Source organism: Chionomys nivalis, chromosome 2, assembly GCF_950005125.1.
Source record: "Chionomys nivalis chromosome 2, mChiNiv1.1, whole genome shotgun sequence".
NCBI lineage: Eukaryota > Metazoa > Chordata > Mammalia > Rodentia > Cricetidae > Chionomys > Chionomys nivalis.
The window spans coordinates 25383928-25410924 of NC_080087.1; the positions used below are offsets into that span (position 1 = coordinate 25383928).

Genomic DNA, 26997 nt, shown 5'->3' on the forward strand with positions numbered 1-26997 from the left:
ATTTTATAATTGATATAACACTGTTTTTTACCTTTCAGATGATTATGGTCAAGAGTTCATAAGTTAGATTTTAAAGTGTTCCTTCCAGAACGATGACAACATGATGTTAAAATATGGCAGTCACAGGAAGGAATGAAGTACAGTCAACAGGTCTGCCTCAATAGAAACAAGCACAGACCCTTGGACCACGTGGTTGAGACTGAGATGGACCAGGCAGACATCAAGCTTGGTTGGTGGATCTTTATTAACAGTAATGTTTGCACATGGGAATTATTGACAGATTAAATAGGGAGATTCAAGCACACTCAGGGTTTCGACTAAACTGGTACTACTTATTACTAACAGTGCTCATTCCAGGCAACCATGGCTGTCACCATAGGAACCACCTCTCCTGCCTCCTCTTGGGTCCATATTGTGCCCCAGAGTCATTACTCCAGCCACATTTAAGACTAAATATGAATATCTGGATCCACATATGCCCCCTGCAACTTTATTATATTCCTTAACAAGAAACACAGTCGATTTTTCTTCAGTAAATGGAGTTATTATTGCAGAAATGGAGATTCGATGATCAACTTTAGTTTAAAACTAGAAAAGAGGAAAAATGTCACCAAGAATGAACTTGGAAGAGAGTAGTTCAAACAACAAGGGTGAGTGATTTTCAAAAGCAATGCATCCTATTTTGCACATATTTGAATATAAAAGTTGTCTTCCCTCAGGGTCAGGGAGACAGGGTTGATGCCACGGCCCCTTTGAAGTTCTGTCTCCTCACTGCTGGTGCCCAGGGCCAAAGGAATTCAAGGGTAGCTCCTTCCTGCTTTCCCTTTTAGACTTGGATCTCATTCTACCTTAGGCTTTTCTTTCTCTTCTTCCATACCTAGAAAGACAAAAAGCTTTATTTGAGCATCACATGCCGAGCTATGTGAGGGGCTGATTGTAGAATCTCTGGCTCCCTTAGCTGACTTCTGTCTATCTTTCCCTCCCCCCACTTCTCCTAGCTAAGGAGAAAAGTAATTTATAACCATTTCTAGAAACACCCTCAGTGACCTCTCTCCCCACACTTTCCTGACATCTCTGTGACACAGCCTCGTTTTCCTGCTTTTGGGAGTAGAACCCTGGGGCAGGATTACTCCTGACTCATGGTTTGCATGATGGAAATTCCAGCAGGAAATTCCAGCTTCTTAACCTGCCCCCAGCAGCAGGAGCCATGCAGCTGATGCATTTAAACAGCTTCATTTATTTTTCACTTCAGCCCTGTCCATTCTCAAGACCTGGATTTTGGTTTTCTAATCACCTTAGAGCTGCCCTTTTTAAAATAGCCACAGGAGCTGTTTCTGCTTATTTATAACACACACACACTCACACACACACACACACACTTAACCCTGCCCCTTACCCCACACTAGGGCACGAACCCAGAGCAGCAGGCATGCTAGAAATCACTGTAGCCGTGACTGTACTTCTGGCCCCATGCTTATACGTGCTAAAACTCAAGTCCTGCCTGCAGGAGCCAACCCATCCAGATGGGCTTTTCCTGAAGGACATGTATGTGCTGGATCAGGAAGGCTTTGTCTGTTGTCTGCAGTGAATGGTTGGTGATGGTTCGTTTTCCTGGAGATGAAATTGTTCAGGCTACTTTTGCAAGATATACTTAAATGCAGAAATTCCACCCCCTTCTTCCTTTTTTTCCTTTTGTTTCTACACAAACATTTTTCTAATATCCCCCCCCCCCCGCAATTCTTGAATGCTTCTTGTGTGTTTGTTTCAATCGCAATAATGAGCAAAGGGATTTGAAATACTGTCTTTCTGGTCCTGTTAGTATTCTTTTATAAATGTGTAGACCTCTAAGGGCAGAGATTTTACTAATTATAGCCCGAGTGTTTAATAGTGTCTATTTTATGGTGGATACCCAGCTAATCTTCGTTGTTAATAAATGTACTTAGGGGAAGTCTCTGAAAACAGGACTAGCAGAAAAGCAATAAACAGCATATAGTTTCCCACAGTGATCAGCCACAAAGCCCAACCTCCGAAGGTTGCATTATTCTAGCGATAATGAGGGAACCCCCTCCTTCACCACCTTCCACTCCTAGCTAGCTTCATGGAGTCCAGAATAGGCAACGCAATGTGAGTCAATGATCTGAGCAGGCATCCTCTCTAATGGTCGATTTCTGTAGGCAAAGAACTGACTGAGATATAAAATAGTTTTCAAAATACTACCCATGGATCACGTGAGGGAAACATCACACCTAGGAACAAGGGCTCGAGGAGAGAGGAGCTGATTGAAAGGAAGCGTCTACACTGTGTCTCCATTGTTGGGTGTGTAACCAAGGCAAAGACAGTTTGCAATGCAGGTTCCCTTCAGATAGCACTCTCCTGAGTCCCCACGTCTGTCCTGTGTTCTCTACACAAGAGTAAAGATGCTGGGAGTGGATGGGATGAAAAATCTTTTATTTTTTTTAAAAAAATCTCTTTGGTCTCTTCTCTCTAGAACATTTTGTTGATCGGTTGATGCAGTAGCAATGGTGGACTCTTCAAAAGAGTACGGAGGTGGAGGATCTGGGCTTCCCTGACTTGGAAGAGAAATGGCTCCTCATATATTGGTTTTGCAGCCATGGGGACAAGGGCAAAAATAACAGCTAATAACGAAAGAACTGAACGTATTTCCACAAAAACCAAACCAAACCAAACAAGCCAAAAACCAGACAGACAGAAACCCATCAGAAAGTTGAGGTAGGCTATACCTGTGGAACACAGAGGGCCAAGACTGACCCCTGAGGGAGGTATCCACACACATTCTCAAGCAGGGGGATGGCTTCCACTAGGGAGCAGCTCTCAGAAAGTGAGAGCCCAGGGCTTCTGCCAGGGGCCAGGCAACCTGGATGGGCCTTATCGAGAATGGAGATCTGGGTCTAACTCCCTCCCCTGACCCCTCTTTCCTATTCTTTTTGCCCTTTCCCCTGTCTTTCACTCTGGAGCACTGTTGTTTCTGGTCTCAAATTTCGACTCTGGTGAGAGCAGATGCCTTAGTCAGGGTTGCTGGAGTTAGAGCAGTCTTAGCTGAAGAACAGTCATGCTTCAGGTGTCATGAGTTGAACAGCACAATCCTATGCCAAAGTCCTGACCCACGGTACTTCAAAACGTGAGAGAATGTTCAGGGTGAGGCCAGACAATTGTTCCTTAAAGAAATTAGGCATCTGACTCATGGATCCAAGCAATCGCCGTCAGAGAAACCAGAATGAGCCACAGTCATCCAAGAAAACCTTCTAAAAGAACCCTCTTCTCTGATGGTGTGGGTGGGTCTCCTTGAGTTGCAGGAAGAGACCAGCATTGTTTTTGAGAGTTTTATACCCAATGAAAGTACTATCCTGGATGAAGGGCTCAGATACAGCATGAAATGGAAGACAAATGAGACAAGAGCACCTCCTCCCACCCCACCCCCCTCCACACATGCCATGATCCCTGTCCAGGATTTGGGGGAGGGCGGATCTTCTGTTCACCAGGGGTTGGAAGGCAGGGCCCAACCCCTCCTTGTGAGCCTCAGGGCTACAGCATCTAGTCAAAGAGGATTATTCTCAAGCCTTTAAATTAAAGGAAATTTCCCCTGCTTGCTTTCAGACTTGCTTGCAAGCCATGAGCCCTTCTGCCTATTTGTAAGGGGACTGTACATTCTAGGCCACCATGCTTTAGAAGGAGGTAACTTGTTGTCTAGTTTTAGAGGTTAGCATGAACCCAAAGAACAATTTTGCTTTGGGATGAATTATGATTATATTCCACCCACAGATGGTTTGTAGGTTTACATCATACTTCAGAAGAGATTTTCTTTCTTTTTTCCCTCCCTCCCTCCCTCCCTCCCTCCCTCCCTCCCTCCCTCCCTCCCTCCCTCCCCCTCTCTCTCTCTCTTTCTTTCTTTTTTTCTTTCTCTCTTTGCCAGAATGGCTTTTTGGGGATATTGGGATGAGGGAGGAGAAGATATTTTACATGGACCAAAGACATTTATGGCAGAGGGACTATTACAGGATGAATTCTATAGAGTCCCAGATTTGTAATGTCGAATTTCTAATCTCCACTGTCTCAGAAATAATTTGAATTGGTTGAGGTCTTAGCAAAGTTAATATGAAACCATTAGGGTGAGTGTTGCCAAATATGACTGGTGTCATTCTAAAAGAGGTAAAATGAAAGATCATATCACATGCATGGGGTGCATCTCTGAGCATAAAGATGAACAACTTTCAGCCCAGGCTAGGCCTGTGGTAGACTTTCCCTTAAGGATCTCATGAGGAACCAATCCCGACACCATATTGCTTTTGAACTTGTGGTATCCATATGTCAGACAGTCTCTTCCTATTGTTTAAGATACCCAGCTTGTGGTATTTTATCAGCGCAAACACAAACAGTTCTCACAGAGCCACTTTATTTAAAAAAGAACAAATACCTGATCATTAACTTAACTTATTTTAAAAGCTTGTATTTCCTAGCAGGTGGGCCTCTTCTGTGTTTCTAAAACACTGAGACTTTCTGATAGTTCACTAGAAGTGACAAGGGGCTGAAGCTTGGGTGGAAGACACTGGCTTTGCTGGTGACTATTTCAGGTCACTCACAGGCCTCAGCTGCCTTTGTATGTGGGGGATGGTTTCAAATAATCTCTAGGACATCTCTACCTCTAGCTGTCATAGTCTGCAATTTTTTTTTTCATCTTGAAGTTGTAGAATAAACTCAGAAAATTTGAGTCATTAAAAACCACTAAGGAATCCAGGAAGGCATTTTATACCTTGTATGCCGTATTCCTCACTGTGAAATTTTATAGTAACTGATTTGTAGCAAGAAATTTTATTTATTTATTTTGTACTGTATGTGTAAACAGTGGTCAACATGTACATGCATATATACAAGCGTATGTTCAGGTGTGTGAGCATGCAACCCCCCCCCACACGGACACACGTGTCCATGCATGCCTACACTGGTTTTAATCTGCAGTGTCAAACTCACTTGTGAAACTGACTGACTTAAGTACCAGATGAAAATTAGGGGAAGTTAGACAGACGACTAAAAGAAGTGGTAACTGATACTCAGTTCAAACCCAATGTTGGCAGAAGGAACAGTGGGGCCAGTGTCACCAGATCTTAGAGTACTTGGTAAGGAGAGGAAGTCCAACTATAATATGAAAATTTCCAATTTTAAAGTGTTGATGCATGAAAAAAATCCCACTACTTAGACAGAATGAAATTTTTGGCATGTAAATTTAGGATAAAGGACTAGAGGAATGGATCAGTCAGCAAAGTACTTGCCTAGCAAACATGAGGGCTCCTGATTGATCCCCAGAACACATATTAAAAGGGGGAGGAGCATATTTGCATGAAAATGCAATACCAGTGGCAGAGGAGGCATATGAGCATCAGATGAACATATTAATACGCGTGCGCGCGCGCGCGCACACACACACACACACACACACACACACACACACACAGTTGTGGAAAGGCCAGCAGGGGGAAGATGCTGGTTTGTCACAAACATCAGCTCCTAGGGGCTCCACTAAATAATTGTAGACAAAATTAATCTCTAAACAGAAATAAGCTATAAATTGGTGACTGGTTTTCATGCATGTCATGCAAGAAAACAACAGAAACCAGTTCAGCCTCACAAACAGCTCAGAAAACTCAGTGTTGCCCTTCATCTTTAACTCTTTATTCAATGCTGCTGGTAAGCAACACTCTCTAGTCTAGATTGGGTAGTTATCTCTTCTGTCATTCAGGCGTATACTCAAGGCAGTAGCAGGGTTACGGTCAAATGTCTGCCAGAATTGAGCACATCCAGGGGATAGAGGAAGCCAGAATTTTTTTTTTCTGAACTGCACATCTTAGTTTAAACCTAACTATAGGCATTCTCTGACGATGGTGAGGAAACAGTCTTGCATTTTATTTCAGGAACACTTTTAAGGCGCCAAATAAGTCTAAACTTAAAAGAGAAGAATTGTTGCTTCTGTTGAATGGAGGAAACGTCTTGAGAAGATTATTGTCTGGTTCTCCAAGCCATGGTCAGAATGGATTAAAAAGGGGGCCACCTAGCATTGGCTGACGCGCTGACACACACGGTCTCAGAAAAAGCACGCACAAAGCAATCGGATGCAACGACTATGCAAACACTACTTTATTAGACGAGAGGACTGAGCTCCTGCAAAGCAACTGCCTTTAGCCAGGTGCTCAACACTGGAGGATCGCAGTCCATTTACAGGTCCATCTCGAATAGCGGACCGTGTCCAAGGAGATGTCCAGATCTCTCTGAAACCCCCATACCAGCCTCTGGGTGTGTTTTCATGCAGGGTTCAGATCACTACATGGTCAATCCTTGCCTTTCCACCTTCCAGCGTTTATGTATTCTTACATAGATTTTGAACAGGGTTGCCACAGCTTAGATAAGATTGTGTGTCTTGCCAAGAAGGAGGCTTTGCTATAAATAGAAACAGAAGAGAAATCAAGTCAAAGGTTAAGGGAGCTTTAGCAGCAATGAAATATAGCCTTTAATGACTGCATCTCTCTGCGACCTTCCATTCTGGCAAAGGGCGGCCACCTGGACCGTTTACAGTGCTGGCTTCACGATCATGAGATTCCTTTGAGACGACAGCATCCATGAGAAAATGACATGAAGAATGAGATCTGGTGACTTTTAATGAGGCTCTTTCAATAACTTACTATTTAATTTAGGGCCCTTTCACTTTGGCAGAATTCTTTTAATCATAGCTGGCTTCACTTTTGTTTTCCTGTTAACACTGTATTTTTTTTCTATATAATTTTATGAGTGCGCTTCTTTTATCTTTCAGGTTTAGATGTTTTACTACCTAATAAGACCAAGTAAGAAATAAACCTTTCAGATAGCACTGCCAGCAGCTCTTAAATTAATACTGTAATAAAAAAAAAATGAAGCTTCCGTGGAGAGCCTGGGTGGAGGGCTGAAGAGGATGCTGCTGCAGAAGCCTCCCTCTGCCCAGGCTCTCCTAGGCAGCGCTGTTCTTGTGCATGTGCCTCCACGATACTCACTTCTCTGTGTATCCCAGATGTAGCTGTTCAGGACTTCTCCCAGCAGGTACAGGAAATTCATTAGGATTGTTGTTGACCCAAAGAAGATGATCCTGGCTCCTGAGCCAATGTGTTCCAGGAAAGGGTACACCCACATGCCGGTGACATGATGTATCCAGCACACCCTGCATTGGAATTGGACAGGAGACAAAGATGGAGTCACGGCCATGGCAGATGTCAAAGCTGCCCAACACACCAACAAGGAGCTCCTGCATGGCCCACCCTCACCCTGTTAACATCTTGTAGAATTCTAGGACAGTTACTCCAAGACAAGGAGCTCCTGTACGGCCCAGCCTCAACCTGTTAACATCTTGTAGAATTTTAAGACAGTTACTCCAAACAAGAAGTCACCACGGGCCCATCAGTACCAAACACTGCTGCCTTCCTCTGCCATGTCTCTCCTCTGTCCCACGAACCGTGTCAGGACCCCACACTGCACTGAGTGACACATCTCCCTAGTCTCCTCCTTCCTGGCAGCATCTTCTCGTCTTTAAAAGGTTTTGGTCAGGTATTAGAAACTGCTGGGTGATTTAATACTGTTATACAATCCTTTTAATCTCTTCTTTATACAATGGAACAATGTAGTGTTAGGCAATCAGCCTGTAATAAAGCCGAGTGAGTGTATGCCAGGTATTTTGCCACAGCGCCTTTCAGTGAGACGGGGACAGGAACTGCGTGCGCTGGGGCGGCGGTCCCATTACCCCGCAGATACAGGCTTCCGGCCTCTCTGCTCTGCAGATCCTGCACTCACTTCCCTTCTGAACATCTGCGCATGTTTCCTCGTAACCATCCTGTTTCTGGGGCGGACGTGTCTGGCTCGGCAGGAACAGCAACACCAACTAGCATTGCTTCCCAGTGCATAGTTTCAATGCCAGCCTAGCAGCCTTCACCCTGGCATGGCTGCTGGTAGTGGTTTTCTGGATTATTTGGGGTTTGCTCTTCTACCAAAGAGAACCATTTGGGAGAATGAATAAAACACAAATAACTATTACATTGGGAAGAAAGGTTACTTTCTACACTTTAGTGTCAAAGAATGTAGACACACCCATACAAAGGCTTCAGTGATGGCGGGAAGCCATCCAGCTTCACTAGTTTGTATTATCTGTGTGGGTAAAGCCCCAGTGGCCATGGAGGTGAAACACTCTGGTGATGCCAAAAGAATTTCACTTTTTAAATGAATGAAATACAAACACACAAAGCCCAAATCATACATAAACACATTCACATGCCTGTAAACATACACGGCACATTTATGGCCTCAAAATTTTGTGGTTTAGAATTCTGTTTTAGAGCAGCCAAATGTTTGAAACAACCCATGTCCATTTAGAGGTGAATTTAAGCACAATCAATAAAAACTCAGAGAGAAAAACTGGGGTTCAACCTGAAGATCTGAAAAGCAAAACAGCCAGCCACTGGCTCTTACCTCGACCTCAGTCTGAAATGGCGACCCTGCCTCCCAGAATCTCAGAATGAGACTGTCCCTGAGAGCTATCTTCCCCCATCTTATATTCCTCTCTAGGGCTTGGATTAAAGACATACACCACTGGGATTAAAGGCATGCACCACCTGATTTCTATGGCAATTAATGTGGCTACTGGAATTAAAGGTGTGTGTTGCCATAATCTGGTCTGTAAGGCTGACCAGTGGGACTGTTTTACTCTCAGATCCTCAGGCAGTCTTTATTTATTAAAATACAATTGAAATGCTACTACAATGAATGAATACGCAAAGGGCTGAATATAATACACAATGGAATGCTGTTTTTTACAAGGAAGACTAAAACTTCAGTACACACCACAACATACTGAACCTTGAAAACATAATAAAGAAGTCAAATTACAGGACAGTTTCTGACGATTCCATCTGTATGAGACACTAAAGTAGGCAAACCGAGAGACAAAGCACAATAGAAGTCACCACATATTACATCTCTGTCAAAAAGCTTCACCCTCAGCCCATGGATTGAAGGCTCGGTTCTCAAAGCAGCAGTATCCTGTGCTGAGGCCTCTGGGAAGGGAACAAATCATGTGGTCTCTGAGCTAATGAGAGTATGAACACAAATAAGATGTGGAGTTGATTAGAGTAAGTAGGCTGTTTGGGCAAGATCTCTCTCTCTCTCTCTCTCTCTCTCTCTCTCTCTCTGAGTTGTTTATTTTTTTTATGTATACAGTGTTCTTCCTGCAGGCCAGAAGAAAGCACCGGATCTCATTACCAATGGTTTTGAGCCACCATGTGGGTGCTGGAAATTGAACCCAGGATCACTGGCAAAGCAGCCATTGCTCTTAACTGTTGAGCCATCTCTCCAGCCCCTGGGAAAGCTTTTGAAGGGTATACTTCATCCCTAAACCCTTCCCTCTGTCTTCCTTCCAGTCCTTATAAGATGAGAATTTTCTAGTTCTGCTTGCTCCCTCATGAGAGCTGTCTGGCCAGGTGACCATGGACTGAACCATTTGGAACTGTGATGGACAACCATTCCCTACTTTTAGACTGTTAATCTCCCAGCAATGGAAAGCTGACCAATGCACAAGGGTCTGAGGGGACCAGAGGAGGAACAGGGTATTTGTGTTGAAGATGATGACAAGTTTGAGGGCTAGACTTAGCAACTACGACATGTAAGTGTACATCTAGAGATGGCTGCTTCCATGGCACTGACTTACTCAAGCCAAAATAGATCTATTAAAAAAAGTTAGGAAAAAATAATTTTTTTCCTTAAGATGAAGCACTTGTGGAGACCAATAGAAGTTAAATTGTTAGAGTGTGGAGTTTGATAGGACCTGTTCTGTTAGTTCATAAATCACTGGTAGTCGATCTCCCTTATCTAGTTTTAACTAAGGTAGGTAGGTGGTGTGGCAGCTACTAAGTAGCATCCATGTAGAAAATATGAAACACACCCCAACTTAATGTCATCAAATAGTAAATTATTTTTACACATCAATTACAACATCGTGACCTGACTCACTGTAAATGTTTCCTCCATGAGGCAAACTGGGGGCACAATTCAACTATAAATGTTAATTATACTCTGCATACCTGCTCCTGGCTCTCTGCTGGCTTTTGGTAGACTGGGCCTTTCATTTGCAGCTCATAAAGATCACTTCTGATGCCAGGCCTGAGCTCTGCTCCTCAGACTACGTAATACACTTTTGATCTCCACGCAACCAAAATACAATGCCAAGAGATACAACCACGGCCATATAGTATGTGTCTTTAGGTGAATCCTAAATCTTTCTCTCCAGACTGGATCTTTCCTCAAACTTTAAAATTCCATAACTGGTTACCACATCCACATCACTTTGGACAAATGATAATTTCAACTCAAGCTTTCCATGCTTCGTCCCTGTACTCTGGATCCTGAGCAATTAGGCTGCACATGGTGCTTTCACTATATATATATATATATATATATATATATATATATATATATATATATATATGTATATACACCTTATAAAGTCCCCTTTAAGGGATATTTATCCCCCTTTCATAAGTAAAAAAATCTGAGGCCAAGTTAAGTACCACAAAAAAAAAAAAACCCTAGGAAACTCAGGAAAGAAATACGCAATTGATTTCCCTTCAAAATATTTTAATTATTCTTTGAGGAATTTACACATGTATAGAATGTATTACAACCATATTCATAATCCACTAACTACCATTTCTTATCGCCCTCTAGTTCCTTTGGACCCTTTCTTCCCCTGGTTCTACCTTCATGTCCCTTCTTCCCTTGAATGAGAATAATGAGGATTGCTTGCATGAGTGTGGGTGCGGGAGATCTGTGCTAGAGCATGGGGAACTGACCAGCGGCTACACTACCGAAGAAAGAGCATTCTCCAGCCTCCAGCAGTCTTCAATTGCAAGTAGCTCCCTAATTAAGAGTGCCCCTCTCCCATCCATGCCTGATTACTTTTTTTGTTGTCTGGACTTATTTTCCTCAAGGCACGTGATATTGTCTTAAATATTCATATTTCTTCCTACTTTCTGACTTTTTTTGACTTGTTAGGTCATCAAATTATCCAGGTATAGATGCAGAAGTCCTGTTATTTGGGGTTACACCTGGATTAGTGTGAATGTTATACCCACTTGTCCTAACAAGCTGTGATTTCATCATCTGTTTCCTTGATATTATCACAGTTAAAGTCTCTCTGAAAAGATGACTCACGGCTTTGCTTGTCTGTGAGTGGAGAGGTCTTCGTTCTTGGGTTGCTTTCAATTGCTGTCTCACTTTTAAAGCTTTCTCATGCTTAAGGCAATGGCACTTATGCTAAAAATTTTATTTTCAGAAATCAACAACCAAGGTATATGTGTGCGTGCATTCATGTGTATACACATATTTGTACACAAATGCGCATATTAACTAGTATTATAAGGCTGCTCCAGTATCTGCTTTATTAAGTATACCTCTCATCCATTTATTTGAAGTTTCCAAGTTTTTTTAAAAAATGACACTTATCCATGTCACCCATTTGACACTTGCAGAGATCCAACAGTAAACGAGGCAGAGGTAATGCGTGTCCTTGTGAGTCCAGCCTGGTGGGCAACCAAGCTATTTCAAGAGCACCTGCAGCTTATGGGCACAATTACAGAGGTCAGGAGCTGGAGCTGTGGCTCAGCTGTTAAAGGTGAAGGCTCACAACAATTACAAAGGCCAGGATAGGAGCGCCACTGGTGCACAGGGATTATTTCCTGCCTTTACAAGGGTTGTTCATGTACAACTAGTCATCCTTGGATAGGCTCTTGTATACTCAGCTTTCTGTTAAGCCATTCTTTCATAGCCAGAATGTTCACATGATGTTCATCAATGTGCAATAAAAATGTTTTCAATGATTTCACAACCATCGCTCTTTGTCTCTCCTCTCCAAGGCAAACTCTTACCTGGTGAATACTCACGGCCTCATCCTTACTTTGTATTGTTCTTCTGCCAACACACTTTAATTATCCTTAAATATATGATCTTTATTTTATTTTATGTTTTTGAGGGTTTTGTCTGAACATATGTCTGTCTGTCTGTGCACTATGTGTGTACAGAGTCTATGGATGCCAGAAGAGGGCACCAAATCCCTTGAAAGCAGAGTTACAGAGAGCTGTGAGTTGCTATGTGGGTGCTTGTAATTGAGCACAGGTCCTATAGAAAAGGGCTCTTGACTACTGACCCATCTCTCCAGTTCCCCAGCTTCATTCTTGATGTCCCGATACAGCATGCTGGCTGGTCTGAACACCCTTTCTCTCCTCCCTTCCCACCACTTTGACCACTTTTTCTTTTCCTTCTGTTAAATTACTCTACATTAAATGTGAATTTTATAACTTTATTGTATGCCTAATCCTGGCTGGCCTGCATGCATGTCAGTGTACCATGTGCTTGGCTGGGGCCTTCAGAGGCCAGGAGAGATACCCTGGATTGGTGTTACAGAGGTTGTCAGTCACAAAGTGCATGCTGGGAACTGGACCTAGGTCCTCTGAGGGAGCTGTAAGTACTTTTAACACTCTACAGCCCTGGACTTTCCCTGAGGCTAGTTGTAACTCCTCCCCCTTTTCAATGCTATACATTCCGTGTTGATTCATCATGACCATGGCTTCACACCTACCACATACACAGATATTTCACAAACTTGTATCCCTGTCCAGTTCTCTTCTATGGTCTAGAAAATATTCTCAGACCTGACAGCATCTCATTTTGCACATCTGAAATACACTTCCAACTTAGTCTATCTGCAGCCAAAGCTATTTCTATTTCTCGCCAGACCTCCCAGATTCCTCATCTCTGAGAATGGTTCAGTTGCAAATCCAACACCTGTCAACATTTTCCCCTTTCACCATACAAAGCCCTGCCCTGTCTGATCAAGGTTACCACAATCATCTCTGCAACACATTATATTTTTTTCTATTTCTATCACCATTTTAAGTTGCATGAAAATTATCTCAGCCCAGAAGACTGTAATAGTTTCTAGTTTGTGTCTTCTTCTCTTTTACCCCTCTTCTGATGGTCACATGGGCACAGTGAGCTTTCTCAACCAGAATAAGAACACATGATTATGCCACGCCCATGCTCCTCCATTCATTTTTGTTACAGGCAAGAAGGGTAGATACCTGCCTCTCACCGGCCTGCATCCGTCTGTCTGGCCTCATCTCACTCCTTTCCCTTGCTGCTCTTTACCTCTGGCCGTACTGATTTTCATCCAGTTCCCTGATTTTCCACATTCCTTCTTGCCATGTGGATTTTCGTGTGCACCTCTTTCCACCTATGCTGGTAGTTACCCTTCCTACAGACTAGCTGTATTCATCTCCAGATATCTTAGTTCTGCTGTGGTGATTATACAGCCGTCACTTACTCAGAAAAGTTTCCCTGATCTGCCAGGTTAGTTCAGATGTAGAAAGTTCTCAAAGAACCACACATCTTGATTTTTAGAGCTCTTTGACTAGTACTTAAATTTGAGTGATAACTTTACCTGAACTACAACACTCATTGTGTGAGGTGAAAAGCTCTATCTATCTTTACTTCTCTCTGTCACCTTAGCACTTGCCACTGTGCCTGTCACATGGTAGGACAATAAGTGGCTGACTGGTTGAGGAAGAGTTTGCTAATTAAAGATGGGAGGAACGAACTTTCTAGCCAAAAGGACTATTCAAAAACCCAAGAAAAAGGAAAAATTCTAAGAGAGTCAAGGAGGAAACATTTTTGCTGAGACGGAGGGGCTGGTGTCAAACTGTGGGTGGTCTTTTTAACCATTCAAAAGTTAGACTACCGAGTGTGGAGAGAAAGAAGTCTTTGAAGCAGATTAAATAAATGTGGGCAGATGAAATTGAAAACCAATTCTCTCCAAAAACAGTGGTGGCCTAGGTAGAAGTGGTAGTTATTGGAAATAAAAATTAATGGATAGTTTTTCAGAAGATATGGAGACCAGTATCTATCAAAATATAGGTCATAAGCAGCGACACGTTGGTGGTGGTACGAAGGCTGATAAGAAGTTGGTTAGCTGGTTACATGGTAGCCTGGATTCAAGCATAGTTAGACTGTTTACACACAGACAAACACCATGTATCAGGTGTTCCTTCCGTTCCCTGAAGCACTGGTTGCAATTGTCAGTAACCATGGGTTACAAACATTAAAAACAAAACCAAGATAACAGAATAGAAAAAGTCAGAAGGACTTGCATATGATGAGCAAAACTGACTTGCAAAATGGAAGTTTCATATGGGAATGCATGCATGAGTACACACACACACACACACTCACTCCTGGTGGTGGCTGCTAGGTCATAACACAAAATGTGTTCTTTTTAAATACATAGTAAAAAATTAAAAAAATAAAAACGTACTGATTTCAGAGACAGATTTAGAGGACTTGGTGATTGACTGAGCTGATTCTGAGAGGCCACCGAGATGAGTTAAGGATTAATCATAGATTCCTGGCTTGATGAGCCAGGTAGGGAGAGCTGCCATTTCCTGAGATAGGAAATAATGCTCTGACCTAGCTGCCTTCAGGGGATGAGGAGTTCTGTTTGGACACGCTCACTTTGAATGTTCAAATGATATCCAAGCGGACTTGTCCTGAAGGCTGTTAGTTACATGGGTCTGATGTAGCAACATAGACCTCAAGCTCACTGGCAACAAGATGATAGTGGGAGCTAAGAGGACAGACTGTGACCATCAGGTGAGAGTGTATAGAATGCATCAGGAAAATGGGTTCATAAAGGAGCTGCCCAGAAGGTAATGCTGCGGCAGGCCAAGGAGACTGAGGAGAAACAGCGAAACCGTAGATGTGGGCTAGTGATGTGGAAGCCAGAGAGGCAATGTAGTTTCCCGAAGCCAGGGCGTGGCTCAAAGAGTCTACAACACAGAAGCTGAGGAGCAAGAGTTACTAGGAAAACAGTTTCCACTAGGAGCATGGAAGCAGTGTGTGTGTGTGTGTGTGTGATTGAAATCTACCTTGAATATTGACTGCTTATCACATTTTGATGAAGAGTTCAAACAAATCGACCTTTCAAATTCCCTAGCTTATTTAGCCACACGGGCAAAGATCAACTTGTTAGAAAAGTCATGAGGTGGGACAGTGACAAGAGTCTGAGACAGCACAGTGAGGGCCACACGTCAAAGTTTCCTTTTCTGGCTGTTACCCTTATTTATCCAGAATGGACACAAACAGCTATTGTACCACCAGGAACCTTTTTATTTTCCTGATTATTTAAGAGGATTACAAGGTTACTATTCAAATTTAGATAAGGAGCTAGGCGGCTTAAAAGATACACAGGATATAGACCCATGTTCAGTGGCAACTTAAAATCAACTACATTCGTAAGGCCAGTGACAGGCTCTGTGTTTTTACAGGACTCCTTCTTGGGGGGAAGGTGTTATAATTATGTCATTTTACAGCTGAGGACACTGAGGCCCAGAGAGGTTGAGATGTGGGGGAGCTGAAACACACGTCTCAGTAGTTAAGCTCCCAGCTTGTGTATCTGGTTCCTCTACCGCTCCAGATGTTAGCCTGTGATGGATGGGAACGGGACCCCAGAAAGCCTTTAATGTGCTTAGACCCTAAAAGATGATTTAGGCATGAAATCTCTCTATAAAGTTTTCCCCCTCTGACTATAAAAGTAATTCACATGATCATTATGGAAAATGTGTGAGATGCAGAGATGTTGCAAAATGCAAGATGAATTACTTTTAGTGAAGTTTTAACACAAGATTGAATGTCTTATAAAAGTCAAGGGCCAGATTTTACAGCTTCCTTTGAGGAGAGGGGAGAGCACTGCACGGATGAAACACTCCTTCAGAAAAGGCAGTGACTTATCTCCTAAACAGTCACACCATATTTAACCTGGGGGACTCGCTACACTTGTCAGGCCATGGTCTGTGTTTGGGTAGAGCAGAGTGTGGACATCAGCTGTGGCTTACTGTTTCTCAGCTCTCCGGTGCTTCTGAGGGGGGTTTCACGGGCAAGTCTGGCTGTCAGCTCTCGTGTTGACTGAACTGGCTGTCGATATGTTCAATCTGAGGACTACTCTGAAGGCCCCATGGACTTTCTTCCCAGTACTGACTTCACTGCGACCTGTTTTACTGCATCTGGAAACTCTGGAAGTGTCTTTGTTGTTTGTTGCAAGGAGGCGCTTGTTGGTTCCTGGCTGCTTAGCCCTGAAATAATCACACAGAAACTGCATTAATTAAATCACTGCTTGGCACCCTAGTTCTAGCTTCTTATTGGCTCTTACATATTAATTTAACCCATCTCCATTAATCTGTGTATCACCGGGTAAAGTACTGGCATCTGTCTCCGGCAGGGCTACATGGCTTCTATCTGGCTCGGGCCTTCTTCCTCCCAGTATTCAGTTTAGTTTTTCCCACCTAGTTTAAGTTCTGTCCTGGTATAGGTCCAAAGAAGTTTCTTTATTCATTAATGGTTATCACAGCATATAGAGGGGAATCTCACATCACCTCCTTTTTTTCTGTTCAAATATAAAAGGAGGGTTTTAACTTTAACATAGAAAAAGTACATAAAACAGTTATCAAGCAAGAATTAAAGTTATATCTATTTTATCTTTTATCATAACTAAGAAAAACTGTATTATTATTATCTATTCTTCTCCTCTGTATGCTGTGATTACCATTGATTAATAAAGAACTGCTTTGAGCCTATAGCAGAGCAGGGAAGAACAGAGCTAGGCAGGAAAAACTAAAGCAAATGCTGGGAGAAAGGAGGCGGAGTCAGAGAGAAGCCATGTAGCCCTGCCAGAGTCAAACGGAACTTTACCCGGCAAACCACTGCCTCATGGCAATACACAGATTAACAGAGTTGGGTTAAATTAATATGCAAGGGTTAGCCCATAAGAAGTTAGAGCTAATAGGTCAAGCAGCGATTTAAATAATATGGTTTCTGTGTGATTATTTGGGAGTCTGGGCAGCCGGAAAATGAAGAAGTAGCCTCCTCCAACAGTTGTTGCTTTGGTTCATGGGCTCCTCCGTTTGTTTAACACACGAGTCTCCACTTGTGGGGCAAACAGTAGTGGCATGTGTAGGTGTGGCTATGAGACTGTGGCGTGGTAAGTTTGCCAAGACTTGCTACTGAATAGGAAGAGACTGTTGGATAATGTGAATGGATGCTTGCTTAGATGGGAAAGTAGGCTCAAAAGTTCTCTCAAGGGAGGTCTGAGTAGTGGTGGAAAATGCATCAGTTATAGACAGACACCAAGCAGAGAGAGTCACTCTGAGCAGTGTTGACATACCATTTAGTTTATAAATACAATGGCAGAAGCCTGTTTTTGCACATTAGGCATACTTTCCAAGGAAATACCTTAAGACAGAATCATAGTGTAATACTCATTAAAGATTTCTTGATTACTTTCAATGAAGCTAGTCCCACAGACCCTAGGAAAGCTTCCTGGGTGTGTGTGCCATGTAGTCACACAAGACTCACTGCTCAGAAGGTCCTAGACTTAAATTAATGATCTATGATCACCATTTTGCAATTCTTAATAACTTTTTAACAGAGGACTCTCCTACTATTTTTCACTGGGCCTCACAAATTACATAGTCCTGTGTGAGTAGCTATGCCCTCTACACTTTGGGACAACTTCTGGTTCATTTATGTATTTTCGGGTCACCTTGAACATTATGGAATGTCTTTGATCCTGTTTCCAGGTTACTAAAGAAATTTAAACACTGCCTAGAAATATGAGCGGAATATATGAATGAAATAGAAGTTAACACTGAGAATAGAGAACACTGCAGAAACATAGGACTAAGTACATAATTAATTAGTGATGTGATTAGCAGATAAGATAGTTATTAGCACCACCAACTTAAGTTAATTTTTTTTAATAGCCAGGCAAATCAAACAAATGACCACAAGCCTTTCCAGTGTTTCTCCTTATGTGGAAGTATATAACATTTTCCTGTGCTCCACACAAGAATATTTCCAAGGTTACAAGTCCCTCCACCCATCCCCAGGGAAAGAGGCGAATTGTGCAAGCCTTTCGGAATGAATTCCTCTCATGAGGTCATGAGGGAATGTGTTTTCTTCCTGATTTTAAATCACAAATATCGGAGTGATTTATCCACGCAGGCAGGCCAAGAATCGACTTCAGAAAGCTCTCCTTTAACACATCTCCTGGCGCGTGCCTCATGGCGAAGGATTCGTGTTCATCGAGTCCCGCTCTCTCCAGTCTACCTGATTTTATAAGGATGTTTTCCTGGAGAGAATTCAATCTGAATTTCCCTCAATAAAACTCATGTCTGGTTCTTCTTAACTTTAATCACTTGGAACTTCGCAAAGCACGCAGGTGCCAAACATCAAGCTGACACATTGAACACCGGAGGGAACATGTGTTCTTTCAGGAGGCGGGTGGGGTCTCAGCAAGGAACCATTACGGTCCATGTGATCATCAGGGTTGGCTGCTGCTGGAGCCACACATTCAGACTGGGAGGCAAGGAGGGGCTGCCTGAATGCCACAGCGGATATCATAGTTTTCCACACTTCTGCTGAGATCAACTTCGCTTCCTGTTCTGATCCTCAGCGACACTAGATGAATTTCATTAGGATAATTAAAAACTCCTAGTTGTCCTCTTGATCGCCTGCTCTTTCTCTGGATCAGTGCTTCTCAACCTTCCTAAAGCTGCGACCCTTTAGTACAGTTCCTCATGTGGTGGTGACCCCTCAACCTTAAAATTATTTTTGTTGCTACTTCATAACTCTAATTTTGCAACTGTTATAAATCCTAATGCAAGTATCTGATATGCAGGATACATATCTTATATGTGACCCTGTGCTAAGGCTGTTTGACCCTCAAAGGGGTCATGACCCACAGGTTGAGAAATGCTGCTCTGCAGACCTCTGTTTTGAGCTCCAGTTTTGAGCAGTGCCCAGTGTCACTCTGTATGGTGAGAACTGTTCTGAGCAGCGCCCAGTGTTAACACTGTATGGTGAGGGCATCTCTGAAATTGTCGCAGCATTTCTTCTCCCAGTGAGAAACGTTCGGTTTATTTCTTTTTCACCCAACAGATACGTATCAGGCCTAAGTGGTGTCAGAGATGGGAACACAACAGTTTGTGAAGTAGACATGGCCCTTGACCTAGAACCAGCATTCCCAGTCTCAGAGCAACATGGCCCTCATGTGACATGTGACATTCCCACTACTGTGCAGGATAGCTGTAGAAAGTTGCTGTTTCTTTTTAAGTTGATTTAATGTTTATTTGTTACTCTGAATCAAGCAATCAAAAGTTATAAAAGCTTTTATTTCAAAAGGCAGAAACTCTGTGCTTCCAGAATGGTGGCCCTTAGCCCCCTCCTCATGCCTGGCTGCCCCTCAAGGAAAGTCACACCTAATTCTTTCAGTCCTTTCTTCAAGCTTTTCCTTTCTTTCTTAAGTGTGTGCTATAGTCACAGCACCAGCAGCTGAGGAGTGTTGCATTTGATAGTTGCTGTGAGAACACACTCATTTTTCTTTATGATGTGATCTAGGATAGGATGATCACACACAAGGGCAGGCCCAACTCCCAAGAACACACAAACTAGAATCTATGGGGAAAGGGTGAGAAAAAAGAATTAATCTCAAATTTGGTTGGTGTCTTGTCTAGTTTTATGTGAGTTTGATACAAGCTGGAGTCTTTTAAAGAGAAGGAATCTTAATTCAGAAAATGCCCTGACTAGATGGGCCTGTGGGCAAGGTTGTGGTCCATTTTCTCAATTAGTGATTGATGTGGGAAGGTCCAGCTTACTGGGAATGGTGTCACTCTGGGGCTGGGTGCTATGTGAAAGTACATGATGCACCTCAGCAGGGCAACACAATAGAGCCAACCATGTTAGCGCAAGTGTGGATGAGCCAGGACCAAAGTTGTGAGCATGGGAGAGCTATCCCTATTACTCATTTGTCTGGTGGTGGCTGGGTGGGGGAGAGCTGCATCCCCCATTAACGTCTGGGACAGGTAGGCGAGCTGGCCCTGTGGTCATAAGGGTGAAAGAGTCAACCCTGATAGCATAGGTATGAGTGGGTGAGCCAGTCCTGAGGTTGTAAGCATGGGACAGCTGTACCCATTTCATATCTGGTGAACCAACCCTACAGCTGCCGAGGCCCAGACCTAAGGTTATGACTTGCAAGTAAAGATATATGAGCAAAGGGGTTTATAGTGTGACTCACTGTGTCACACTGCAGCTTCCATAATGAGATTTTTAAACTTTCCCCCATTTAAAAAATTTATTTTCCTTGTTTTCCCTTAGATTTTGTCTTAATTTGGGGCAAGGGCAGAAGGAGGATGCAAAGGGACAGGAAGTGAATGGGATAGAGATGCATGATGTAAAAGACACATAGAATAAACAAACAAGTAAATAAGTAGAAAGCAGATTGAGCAAGCCATGAGGAGCAGGTTAGTAAGTAGCACCCCTCCATGGTCTCAGCTTCAGTTCCTGCCTCCAGGTTCCTGTCCAGGACATATAAGATAAACCCTTTATTTCACAAGTTACTTTTGGTCATTGTGTTTTACCACAGCAATAGAAACCCTAACTAATGCAGGTGGAAAGGGGTGGAAGGGTGGCAACTGGGGGATGTTGGGCTTGAATATGTTTAAATTTTTGAAAAAGAAATAAATTGTTAAATAAAGAAATGCGAGCGTTTAAGAAAAGAAAAGGCGCCGGGCGGTGGTGGCGCACGCCTTTAATCCCAGCACTCGGGAGGCAGAGGCAGGCGGATCTCTGTGAGTTTGAGACCAGCCTGGTCTACAAGAGCTAGTTCCAGGACAGGCTCCAAAATCACAGAGAAACCCTGTCTCGAAAAACCAAAAAAAAAAAAAGAAAAGAAAAGAAAAGGCGCTCTGTTGCTATGGGATGGGACGTTTTGTGAGGTCCACAGATCTCCAGGGCTGCTCAAGTCTGACCCCACATTCCTCATTTTCTGTCTTCTGTCTATTGATACTGAAGTACTGATGTGTCTACAGTGATTGTATTGCTATCGATTGCTCCATTTAAGATGTGCAATGTTTGTTTAACATATTTAGATACTTGAGTATTAGGCAGGCAATATTTATAATATGCTAAATCCTCTCACCGAGATGATTCCCTTATAATATGATGGCGCTCTCTGGCTCTTGTAAGCAGAGTTTGACTTAAGGTCTGTTTATACATAGTTTCTCTTTATTCTCCTCTTTCCTTAATTCTTCTCTTTTTTATTTTTGAGATAAAGTCTCAGCTCATACTGATTTCAAATTCACAGTCTTGCTGCTTCTGCCTCACAGTGTTGAGATTACAGGTGCGTATTGCCCCACCCAGCTACATTTACCTCTTTTTTTTTTTTGATAATTACTTACATGTCATGTCTGTTTGTACCCCCTTTATATTCAGCCCGTGTCCCCAAATCTAGGCAAGTTCCTTGTAGACAACATAAACTGTATACATAAATTGCATCTTATTTCTTTTAAAATCTAGTTAGACTTGCTATATGTATTTTGATTGATGAGTTTAATACATTCGCATTTAAGGTAGTTAGTGATGGGTAAAATAGCATTCTTACGTTCTGTCTGTCTTCTCATTTGTCTTTCATTTGTTTCCATATCTCTTCACCTTGGTTTGAGGGTTTCTATTATTTTTGGCAGTGGCATGCTTTTGTTCCTTTCTTTGTGTAATTATGTTTCTGTTATGAGCTCTTTCCTTTCCTGGTTATCAATAATCTTGCTTCAAAATTCTTATAACTGTCCATTTTGAGTTGATGGCAGCTTACTTCAACCACACATAAAGTTATGACCTTCTGCCACCATTTAGGCCACTGACATGGGAGCCTTGTTTCTTTATGTGCATCTGATCATGGCTTCATTTGCTATGTTCTTAACACTTTTCGACTTTTCCACTAGTGATGTTTGCTCCTTCATATGCTTCATGTCACCGGCCACTGTTTGTTTCAGTTTGACAACTACTTTTACTCCTATTTGTAAAGCTTGGATTCTGGTAATGAACTCCTGGGTGCTTCTCTGCTTTCTCTATGGGGGAAGACTTTTATTGTTTCTTCATTTGTGAAAGACAGTTTCTCTGGGTATAGTATTCTGGACGGAATTTTCTTTCTTTATAACAGTTTGAATGGATCATTTTGTTGAGAAATCTATTCATTTTGTAAAGAAATTACTTGGATGCAACAATTTGATTTCCTCCTTTCCGCTGGCAAACTTTTCTCTTCGACTTTGATATTTTGCAATTTACTTAGAAAGATTCTTGACTTAGACCTTTTAAGCTCACTCTAATTATAAGCTTTATTAGGTTCACAAATTTGAGCATCTATTTCAAGAGCTTTCAGCTACTATTTCTTTAAGTAATCTTTACTCCTCCATCCCTCGCTCTTCTGGAACTCCCACACTGCTTATATTAATTCAGTTCCTGGAATCCCATTCGTCCTGAACATATCTTCACTCTTTCTTCTTTTTCTTTCTCTGATCTGGGGGAATAATGAAATGACAACTTGTGCTTGTGGCCTATTCTCCTTTATTTTCTACTTTTGAAGTTCTATTAAAATCTTCATTTCAGTAATTATATTATTTAGTTTTAGATCTAAGATCTTTATTTCTTTGCTACGTTTAAATTTTTTTTCTTATTATCCTTTGGTTTGCTTTCTCTGAACTTTTAAGTTACTTCTTTAAATTATTTTAAATTCTTCAGACTTGTTTACAGATCCCAGATCCTTCATCAGTGATTTTTTTTTTTTTTTTGGAGTGGTGTGACATTTCCAATTCTTGTATTGTCAATTTGGTGTCTGCACACTTGAAGATGCAGTCATCATTTTCCATCTTTACTGGCTAGTTTCAGAAGGTTAAAAAAAAAAAAACTTTGCCTGTCTTGCCTACCCACTTTGAACTTCAGGCAGCCCCTTTAGCAGAATCTGTAGCTACTAGAACTTTCTACTGGGGCCATAGAACCCCACATTGAGGCTTTGTGGTTGTGTAGGTCTGCTGTTGATGCTCTGTGGCCAAATAGTTGGCTAGCATGGATCTCTGGTACAATAGGACTAACTCGGCCACCAAAGGGACTGTTGGTGAGGTCTGCAGTTGCAGTGGGCCTGACTAAGTCCTCCTCATCTCTGATCTGGTGGAATAAGCAGATTACCTCATCATAAGTTAAGACCACAAGGCAGTGGTTCAGAATGAGGAGAATACTTCCACTCATGACTGCACTGTATACACAGGATAATTCTAACTCTCTACTCATTAGAAAAAAACAATTTTTGGTAGTCTGTTAAATAGGAGAACAGTGGCGTTTGCACACTTCAGAAAAATGTAAGGCTTCTTCTAAAAGACTGGCTATTCTCACTGTTAGGTTTCTGAGGGTGGTGGCAGAATCTGAGCCTGGCTTTCCCTCAGGTGTGGTTCTGGATGCTCTGCCTCTGCACCCTATCTCATGCCTCTCAGTGGTTGGCTACTGTCTGTTAGTCCATGGGTCTCCTGAATTTCTAGTTCTACTGACCTTCAAGGGAGTGCCCTAAAGGTGTTCCAGCTGCCCTAAAGGTGCGCGGGAACTTCCAGACAACTTCAAGCTAGAAGCCTTTAGCTTCTGATTTACTTTGATACCACAATCCTGGGTCCTTAGCAACCCCATTTATACCTAAATACCTATTAATTTCTATACTACATTCTACTGAAGTTTTCATATTTAAAATATTAAAAAGATATAGTTTCTATACAGCAGGAACTTTTATATATCTTCATGAATGTAGCACCTACCTAAGTCATTTATATTGAAGATTAAAACTGCAAGTAAAACCATGCCATGAACTGTGTGGATTTCATAATGAAAGTAGCAGAAACAGGTACTGGTTCAAACATGTTTTCACGTCTCCCAGTTTATGAGAGGCAGGAAGGAAAATGAAATGAAATCAGATTAAGAGTTTTATTTTTCCACTCATCGAAGTGTGTGATGCTTTAGATGACTGAGTAGCAGGATGATGTTGATCCCTGGTAAGTTCTCTTTGGCTGATGACTGAATAATATTTGACTTCACTGTTTACTTCTTGAAGAATAAGAAGGCTGCACAGTCCCTCCCGAATATGCGGCTAACCGATAAAATCATCAATTTACATCAAAAGGGAGGTGATAAGACAGTGGATTTATTTTAGGTAATAAGAACCATGAGAAAACCCAGGTACTGAGAATTTGGGAAAAATGAACACATACTTTCAAACATTTTCATTCTTTGCTATTATCATTTCTTCCATAGCGTTACATTGATTTCTTACTTTCTTAGAATGGCAAGCTTGTCTACTGTAAGAGGCAGCTTTGATGAAATGGTTTTATCATTTAGTTCTACTTATTTCTATAGCAATAATATGAGATGACTGGAGGTCATTAACATGTAAGAAGATCAAAGGGACACCAGTCCTCCTTAGTGGAACATTGCTTGAAAAGAGGACCCTGGTCGAAAACCTACCTCACCTTGGTGGAGCACCTGGAGACCAGCCATGATTACTGGCGCTACCAATATTCCATTCTCTTTTCATTAAGCAGTACTGCAGTGAGCATTCAGATTCGAGCTGTTAGAGACAGGATGACAAGAGAAGGCTGCTACCATGGAAACCTACCTGATGGCCTCTGTGGCGAGCTCCCTGTTACTCTGATGCTCTCAGACTTCATACAGTACAGGGCTGGTCACTGTTACCCATGCAGCTCCCTCACAAGGGCCCCGATGATTAACATCAATGAAGACCTTGAATGTGGAGATCTGAAGGAATCTCATTTTTAGTCTCAGCTCATCATCAGCTCAGCACAGGGGACCATGCCTCAAGACATACTTTGGACTGCAAAGCGAGAGCCAATTCAAGACTATTTCCTACTATTTGTCTCATAAAAACAAACTACATCATTGCTCTACGGAATGCCATACTGAGGAATAAACTATTAAAAGCAAACAGAAAGAGAACCATTGCCTGCTTTGATTCAACAGATCAAGTTCCCTTGATTATTTGTGTTATCAGTTACTTTTATATGATGACCCTTCAAGGAAAGGGCTTCTACTCAAAGGCTTACTGGACAGTGTTATAAATCTAATTTTGTGTTCTTTGTGGCTATTTCATTTACTCAAGTCTAGACAACATCTCTACTGATTCAGTATATGATTAAAAAACTTGGATTTTCTATAATTTGGTACATTTAAAAAGTAAGAGTGTACAGTCAAAATCTTAACTGAGTCAACCAATCTTTGTATGTGAGAGAGACACTGGGTGTCTGTCCTCATCACCCACCTTTTGAGACAGGGTGTCCTATTTGCCAAACTATCTGGCCTGTAAGCTTTTGGGAATCCTTCTGTCTCCATCTTCTAGTTTCCCATAGGAATGTGGAAATTACAGATGCATGCACTTCCACATCTGTCCTTCTGTGGCTTCTGGGGATTCTAACCTCCGCTTGCATAGCAAGCACTATACCTAGGGAGCCACCATCCTAGTCCTGCACTGGCCATTTCTAACGATGGGTCACATGTGAGATGTTGGCTACTATGGTGCAGGTCCCTGTCAGTGTGCAGCTCTGTAAACAGCCTCTTTCCTCCTCGCAGGTGTGTGTAGAAATTATCACCGAGAGCGGAACGCTTGGCGTGGACAACGAGGGAAAAGGAGAGAGCTGATAATTTAGTCATTTCTAAAGACTCATTCTCAACACTTTCCAGAGAGACAAATATGTTTTGACAAACATTACTTACTCTAATTCTCACTTCTTTTTTAAAGACACAGAAATTCATCTCTGAGGAAATGCAACTGCCAGTGTGTGGGCAAGGCACTGCCATCTCTTCTGCCCTGCATGTCGGCTTCTTCAATGTTCACGAATTCAAGTGATCTATTTGTTGCCCCCCACAACACCCCCACCTTTTTGAGACAAGGTCTTCTTTTGACATTGACATGATAATCTTCCTGCTTGGGTCTCTAAATGCTGTGTGTACTGTGATGCCTGCCTGTATGAAGCTTTTGTCAGTACACACTATCCTTTTTTTTCCACTATTACTGACTTTGACTGAGCAAGCGCCTTCCAGACAGCAGGCATTTCCCCAGGCCATGTGGCTAATGGCGGGGAGTACCATAGCTCTTGTGCATAAGATTACAGGCTGGCTGTGGTGTAGGTAGGTGTGTGGGCAGATCAAAGTTCTGTCACTGGAGATGTTGTGAGTCCTTGGAAGGGGAACCACAGGTGAGTCACAATGTCAGAGAAGATTTCTTGGAGTACGCAATATCTAATCTGAGACTCAGAGATAGATTAAGAATGACGGGAAGGGCCAGAAAAAAATAGTTCAGGTGGAGAGAGAGGAACATAACATGTCTCAGAGGTGAGTTCATGGAGCTTCAAGTCATTTAGCGGCACTGGTATGTAGAGCTCCGAAGAGGAGGCAGACAGAACCTCTTACACTGTGTTCTCCAAAGTTCAGCCAGGAACTTCCCATGTTATGAGATCACCCTGTTTCTCCCCTGTTTTTCCATCAGTTCCTTTTCTTTTTATAACTTGTGTTTTTGACACTTTTAAAGTTCCACCTCTATCCCCACCCCTACTCCAAATTCTAACAAGAGAGTTGTCCAACAACTGAGCAATGTAAAAACAAAATACGGTATTTCAGACTGGGGTGACAGCTAAGTACTATAGTCAGCCTGCATAGTACTTATGCATAAGAACTCAATCCCCCAGAACTCATACCTTAGTTTCTTAGCGTCTTAGTTTATGTTGTCTCCTCATTCATCTCTGCATTTAATAAAGACTCTAAGCGACACATTCTGCTAGAATATGGTTCTCAACCTTTGGGTCGCAACTGCTTTGGGGGTGGCATATCATATATTTGCATTACAATACAATTCCTAACTGTAGTAACATAACAGCTATGAAATAGCAACAAAACAATTTTTATGATTGGGGGTCACCACAACATGAGGAACTGTATTAAAGGGTTACAGCATCAGGAAGACTGAGAACCACTGTGTTAGAAGGTCAGGCTACA

General features: G+C 42.2%; 1 protein-coding gene across 2 annotated transcripts in view; it reads right to left on the minus strand.

The window, feature by feature from the left end:
• Positions 1 to 226: 226 nt before the first annotated feature.
• The window catches only part of Aig1 (androgen induced 1), a 236849-nt gene continuing 210078 nt past the window's right edge, over positions 227 to 26997 (minus strand). The window contains exons 5-6 of one of the 2 annotated variants that reach the window (XM_057762085.1): positions 7035 to 7198; positions 227 to 877 (exon numbers count right to left, since the gene is read on the minus strand). In XM_057762085.1, the coding sequence (XP_057618068.1) occupies positions 840 to 877; positions 7035 to 7198 (202 nt within the window). In that variant the 3' untranslated portion in view covers positions 227 to 839. Of the gene's footprint in view, positions 878 to 3956; positions 6448 to 7034; positions 7199 to 26997 lie in introns of those variants that run through there. The other variant, XM_057762083.1, reaches the window with a different exon arrangement.